The sequence below is a fragment of the Rhagoletis pomonella genome, unplaced genomic scaffold (genome assembly GCF_013731165.1).
Source record: "Rhagoletis pomonella isolate Grant_MI unplaced genomic scaffold, Rhpom_1.0 Rhpom_scaffold_00001, whole genome shotgun sequence".
In the NCBI taxonomy this organism is placed as follows: Eukaryota; Metazoa; Arthropoda; class Insecta; order Diptera; family Tephritidae; genus Rhagoletis; species Rhagoletis pomonella.
The window spans coordinates 47,482,729-47,489,694 of record NW_023458555.1 but is presented as its reverse complement, the minus strand read 5'-3'; the positions used below and the strand labels follow the sequence as shown (position 1 = coordinate 47,489,694).

General features: G+C 30.7%; 2 protein-coding genes across 2 annotated transcripts in view; both read left to right on the top strand.

Moving 5' to 3' along the window:
- The window catches only part of LOC118745224 (beta-galactosidase), a 347,980-nt gene that overhangs the window by 273,478 nt on the left and 67,536 nt on the right, over window positions 1-6,966 (top strand). The window lies entirely within an intron of this gene.
- LOC118745272 lies at window positions 2,264-2,931 on the top strand. Its single transcript, XM_036478801.1, has 2 exons — window positions 2,264-2,574; window positions 2,649-2,931. Exons 1-2 carry the CDS (start codon window positions 2,292-2,294, stop codon window positions 2,861-2,863), a joined length of 498 nt encoding a protein of 165 aa, XP_036334694.1. The 5' UTR covers window positions 2,264-2,291; the 3' UTR covers window positions 2,864-2,931.

Here is a 6,966-nt window from a genome sequence, read left to right as displayed (position 1 = left end):
GACAGAAAATCGTTCCACATTGCATCATTAAAAAATAATAATTAAATAAAGCAAAAAATAATCCAATAAAACATAAAACATACAAAATTTAAATGCAATAAAGTAAAATATATTAAATAAATTTAAATGCAATAAAATACAGTAAAGAACTAAATGAAATAAAACAAAAGAAACATAATAAAATAAATTAAAACATAATTAAACTAAATTAAATAAAACAAAATGAAATAAAAATTGCAAATAAGTTAAAATACATAACTAAAATAAAACATACAAAATAAAAAAAAATTAGTAAAGCGAAATAAAATAAAACTTAATAGATAATATTTTAACAGATTTAAATTAAATAAAAAATTACATTAAATTAAATAAGTTTAAAGATAATACTAAAAAATTTAAATAAAGTTAAAAGTATAACAAAGTGAAATAATATAAAATACATATATCTATAATAGAATATTTAAATAAAAAAAAAATACTTATTAAATTAATTTAAATAAAACGAAATCAAATATAAAAATGTAAATGCCATAAAGTAAAACAATTACAATCAATTTAAATACAATAAGCTCAAGCAAGATAAAATAAAATAATATAAAAAATAACATCCTGAAAAACCAAATAAAAGCAAATCCATATCAAATTAAATAGAATAAATCAAAATTAGATAAAAATTACATCAAATAAAGTAAAATAATACACAAATTAATAATATCAAACACAATACAATATAATACAAGTCAACGCTTATAGAAAATTTTAAAGAATAAGTATGTAAGTGTATGCAAAGAAAAGTAAAATAAGCCATTTTAAAAGTTTACAAATTGAATACATCAGTGCAATAAAAATTAAAAGTAACTGGAAAGTAAATAAAATGCATTCAATGTAAATGAAAAAAGTACTATATGTAATAAGGTGAGAAAAACTATCTTAAAACTAAATTCATTAAAGAAAACATGAAATCTGCATTATATTCATGCAAATATCTTGTAAATGTAGATATTTATTGTAGTTATACGAACAAAAACAATACCTTATATACGTGCAATTATTGTAAAATTATTAATTATTTATTTATTAGAAAATATATTTAACGAATAAAATAATAAATATTAGAAAACTAAATAAATGCATATATAGGGGACTCCCTATTACGGAAAATTCTAGTCTTTCAAAATTTAATATTCTGATGATTGTGGTAAGTAAACTACTTTTTTAGTTAAAAGCTAATGGCGTTTCCTTCTCCTTGTACTTGTGCATAGAGGGCACTGAGTAGGCACCACTTTCGGTATAAAGGAAAACGCCATAAAACTATCAGCCGTCAAAAGCAGGAATAGTTAGATTAGGCTGAAGTTGGCTATAGGAGCATTCGCAGTAAAGAGAGAGCCGATGAATTGGTAACCTCTTTTGGTGTACATATATGTACGGCGCACAGTGAGACAGCCCAATAGTAACCGCGGCAAAAAATGGTTTTTGACGTGTCGTCCAATTTGGATGAAATTTTCACAGTATATTAACAGATATATGAGTAACAATTCCCTGAAATTTCAGCCTCATAACTTCATTACTTTTTGGTCTAGAGCAAGTCAAAGTTGAGGTATGCCAACGCGCTTGAAATATGTTAGTTCAATATGTAATAATCAAAAGCTTATTAAAATAAAAATACATAATAAATGTAACTTTAAAGTATTTTTTTAATTAATTTAGTTATTGTAGAATGAGTAAATGAAAAAATAAATTTAAAAAAAAAACAAAATTTTTTTTTTCTTAACAACAGAATTGTGGTGCAAAAATTGAACATTTTGCATTTTCAATGGCCTAGGAAATATAGAGCAGCCCCTCGCCCTAGGTGCAGACTTATACCAAATGAAAGTTTGAAGGCTCAGCTTTAATTTAAAGTAGAGGACATATAGCAAAAGTTTGCAAAAGCACATTAAACATACAAAAAACTACAAAAAGTACGTAACGCGCACATTCTGTCGCTATACGTATGTTAGCATGCAATAGCATGTTTACAACTTTTTACTTTTATTTTTTTTAATTGTTTACTATTCACTTATTGTGCAAGAGAATAGTAATAAATTACATTTGTTTTTTGTTAGTTATTCAGAATTATGCTTTATAGATCATTTATGTTTTAATAAAAATATTCTTGTTTACATAAATTTTATTTACGTTATTAATTTGATAGATAATTTTGTTGAAGGTCATTGACTTTGGGTTAGATAGTTGCATAATTAATTAGTAAATAATTAGTTCTGGGCTTAAAAGTCGATGTGGTGAAACAAGGCATGGGAACAACCAATGATGGTAATGTCTCTAGAAGATTTTTTGAACATCCAGAAATAACCGCTGACATAACTGGTGTAAATGTAGACTTAATTCACCGCTTTAAAATTATATTAAATACTATAAATAGTAGTAAAAATATAGATGTTGGTAAATTCCATACGTATTGCATGGACACTGCAAAATTATATGTAGAGCTTTATGGCTGGTACTACATGCCCATCACTGTGCATAAAGTTCTCATTCACGGCAGCAAAATGGTATCTGAGGCTATATTGCCAATAGGTTTGTTTGCAATTTTTATTTTTGAAAGTATTTTTTTAAACTTTATTTAATATTAACTTTTTTTTTTGCTACAGGAATGTTATCCGAAGAAGCGCAAGAAGCAATGAATAAGGAGTATAGAAACTGTAGGCTATTCCATTCTCGTAAAAATTCACGTATTTCTACGAATGAAGATGTAATGCACTATTTGCAAATATCATCAGATCCTTATATTAATTCATTTAGAATGAGAAACAAATTAAAAAAATTAGAATACCATGATGATGTTAAAAAATTATTGATTGAATGAAAAAAAAATATTGTTTTTTTTATTGCATTTCAATGGGAGGTGGGCGTATTAGTGGGCGTGTTATTGTAATTTTTGCATGAAACATTTTAATTGATATAAATTACAGTAATATCGAATTTGAAGGTTGTATTTAATATATTTTAGAAAATATGGCACTTTTTATGTTGAGGTAGTATGGGTGATGGGGTTAAAAGTGGGCCAAAGTTCAATTTTTATTTCAAATAATGTTTGTAACTATATAACATTCAAGTATACCAAAATTGAAAGTTATACCTAAAGTATTACGGACAATACGGCATTTTACAAATTTCGACTGTATGGCAGGTGGGCGTAAAAGTGGGCGAATTTTCTTAATTTTTTTTTTTAAACTGGAATTGTCTCAAAAATAACCTGTGCAAAATTTCAGAGCTCTACAATGACTCCTTGTATTTAATGCCGGCGTTGTCTCACTGTGCGGCGTGGCGACGAATAACTGTTACCCAGGTTTTTTTGAGAAATAAAAGGGTCCTTTATAGATTTTCCGAAAAAAGCATTTTATTGTTAATTTTCCACAGATTTTACTTTAGTTGTATTAATTAGGTTTTAAATTTTAATCCTTATTTACATTTGCCAGCAGCGTAAACTTTGAAAGAAAAGTTCATTTGGCACGCAAGTCTTTTTCAGGTGTAATTATACCTTTCATGAGCATGAAATGGTATTATAACTTTGGTCCGATGTTTGTAAGTACCAGAACAAAAAGAGATAGACCCATTAAAATGTATACTTATATGATCAGAACGTCGAGCTGAGTTGATTTATCCATGTCCGTCTGTCCGTCTGTCCGTCTCTCCGTCTGTTTGTATGCAATCTAGTCTCTCAGTTTTCGAGATATCCGGATCAAATTTGGTAGGTGGGTGTATTTTTATAATGTATTAATCATTTGTCGGAACCGGAAGAATCGGACCACTATAACATATAGCTCCCATACAACTGATTGTTCAGATATGAGATTTTTCGTTATAACTTCTCCATTTATGCCGCTACGAACATGAAATTTTGCAGCACTTGCACCCATTATCAACAGAATGCTTACAGTGAAAATTACAAAGATCGGGTAACTATAACCTATAGCTCCCATACAACTGATTGTTCAGATATAAAATTTTCCGTTATAACTCCTCCATTTATAAAGCTGGGAACAGGAAATTCCGCACTGTTTTCAATAATTATCAACAGAAAACTTACAGTGAAAATTAAAAAGATCGGATAACTATAACCTATAGCTCCCATACAACTGATTGTTCAGATATGAGATTTTTCGTTATAATTCATCCATTTATTTAGCTAGGACCATGAAATTTCGCGCTGTTTTCACTCATTATCAGCAGAAGACTTACAGTGAAAATAACGAAGATCGGGTCACTATAACCTGCAGCCCCCATACAACTGATTGTTCAGATATGGGGTCTTTTATCATATCTCCTCCATTTATGCAGCTAGGAACATGAAATTTCGCACCATTTTCACTCATTATTAACAGAATACGTACAGTGAAAATAACAAGGATCTGGTGACTACAACATATATCTTCCATACATCTGATTGTTCAGATATGGGATTTTACTGTAAAACTCCTTTATTTGAACAGCTAAAACCGATAAATTTCGTAAGATATTTTATAAATAATAATACAAAGTCTACTGAGAAAATCGTCAAAATCTATGCTGTATAAGCTTTATCTCCTATAGCACTGATTGTTCAGATACTAGTTTTTGCGATATATATCCTTTATGTAGGAAACTAAACCCAATAAATTGTGTTACCGGTTTACATACCGATCACATAGCAGTGAAAATCACTTAGATTGGTGCCATATAAAGTATATCTTCCACACCTCTGATTGTTTAGATGCGATTTTTTATATAAGTATGTAACTCCTCTATCGATGTATGCAGATGTATTCAAAATCAGTAATCTGTCAAACTAAAATTTGCAGATGTTCATGAAAGGTATGAAGCCTTCGGCATAGCCGAAGACAGCGCTGCTCTTACTTGTTTTTCTTTGGCTTTGTATAAAAAAAAGACAAAAAAAAGAAAATCTTTAAAGGGTTGGTCGAATAAATGGCCGTCCTAGTCAGCAGTTCCGAGTCTATTCGATTTTTGAGTATGAGGCCTTATGTTGGAAAAAAGGGGGAGTACAAGGGACTCAAAATGGCAACTGCCTAGCCGACGAGCTGGCAAGGAGGAAGACGGAAATATCTGAAGTCAATTCTGCTCAGAATCCAGACTAAAGGCTGCCACTCATCGAGGTAAACACCAAGTGGGCTGTGGAAACCATCTGCCATACTACCAGGCAAATTTAGCCAAAGGTTGATGTAAAGCGATCCATAGCTCTTACTCGGCTGGACCGCTCCTCTCTCAGAATAGTAGTCGGTGTAATCACCGGGCATAGCCTGCTGGGTAAAAAGTTAGGATACCCCACCAACGATTTTTGTCGCAGCTGCAAGGACGAGGAGGAGACTTTCGAACACTATCTCTGCCATTATTCCGCGCAACCAACTTTTCAACAAGTACATTCTGGATTGTTTAGCCAACTTGAACTCGGAAGCGTCCTCGCCTTTTTGTGATATATAAAACGCACCCGGTGGTTCAATTACTAAGGGAGGATAAGAAACAAATGGCTTCGGCCAGTGGTATCACAACGGGCTTTTGTGTACTCCGTGCTCTGCGCGGGACAGTCACTCTAACGTAACCTAACCTAACCCCATTTTTCTACAATCTTATATCAATATCACAGGGCAACAAAAATTTAAACACATTTTGGTAGGGCAAATATTAAAGCGGCTTTTGATAAATTCCTTTATTTCTGGACGCCCACTTTATTCAAACAATTTGAAAACTATTACATATTCTCAATTGTCTTACCATGTGTAAGCGCAAGGTTATACAACTTTCTCCATTGCCGGACAACGTTCGTCGGTTCCGTCGAATTAAAAATTTGAAAAAAAAAATATATAGTAAAGGACGGAATTTGAAAAAATGTTATTGCCAATATATCGCACGTTTAATAACACTGTGCGACAGCCGAAGCCAGCCCGGACTATGTCAACAGTTTCTGAAAGTATACCTATCCAGTAACAAAATACTCGATGTATTTGCAAAAGTTAACTCGCATTTTTATTTTATGGCCCTCTGAAGTTTTCATATTCAATTTTTTTTTTAAGCATGAAGCATATTTTTATAAAAGAATTTCAAAAAAAAATGTTTGCTGAAAAACATTGTAGATAAATATTAGAAACGAAATTCCATTCCTCCATTTTCGACCGCCACTGTACATATATGTAAATCTCATTGTTGCCATACAAAATAAATAACAAAATTTTTTTGTGTATGACGTTGAACCGAAATAAGTGGGTCAGAAGACAATAACAGATGTGGTATTAAATCTGTATTGAAAAGTACTCGAGAAGTTTTCTGAGTATGCGTAAGACGGTTTTTCGCATATTTTTATGAGTAGCTTCCAAAGCCTCTTCAGACAAAACACCTGCGAAAAAATTAATTGAACATTTTTTATATTTAGTCGAAAAAATTATATTTCAAAGTACATAAGTATGTACCTAGAAGTGTATCAGAAAAGTTGATTACTTCATATCCATGAATCAAAACTTTATGCCCAAAGCTAGGCACATAGAACCAATTATATTTTTCTATGTAGAGATTTCCGGTTGCTCTCAAAAGTTCATTAAAAGCGTCGATTTTGATTTTTTTTTACCATATAATAAAACTTTTAACATAAGGCAAAAGGAACACAACTCCGTTAGAGAGCAAGATCTCAGTCGGAACTTAACAGTTTGTGATAGTGCACGTGTTATTTTACGAAATTCATTTTAAAACGATTGCGTTCAACAGTGAATATTGTTATTGTGTAACTTAAAATTGTTATGAAGTCTGAAGATACAAGTAAATCTACATTTATTTTAAATAGTTTCGATTTAGTAAAACGTAATTTAAGTAATAAAATCAGTAATCGGAAATATTGAATTTTTGTGTTGGTTATTTTATCATTACTTTGTAAACCTAAAGCTTTTACACATTACATTACTAGTTGTATTCTATAGAATGGAA

Excerpts from the sequence above, each read along its gene's own strand:
- LOC118745272 (XM_036478801.1), top strand. The coding sequence starts at position 2,292 with ATGGGAACAACCAATGATGGTAATGTCTCTAGAAGATTTTTTGAACAT. Across the intron at positions 2,575-2,648 it reads TGAGGCTATATTGCCAATAG|GAATGTTATCCGAAGAAGCG; the intron begins GTTTGTTTGCAA and ends TTTTTGCTACAG.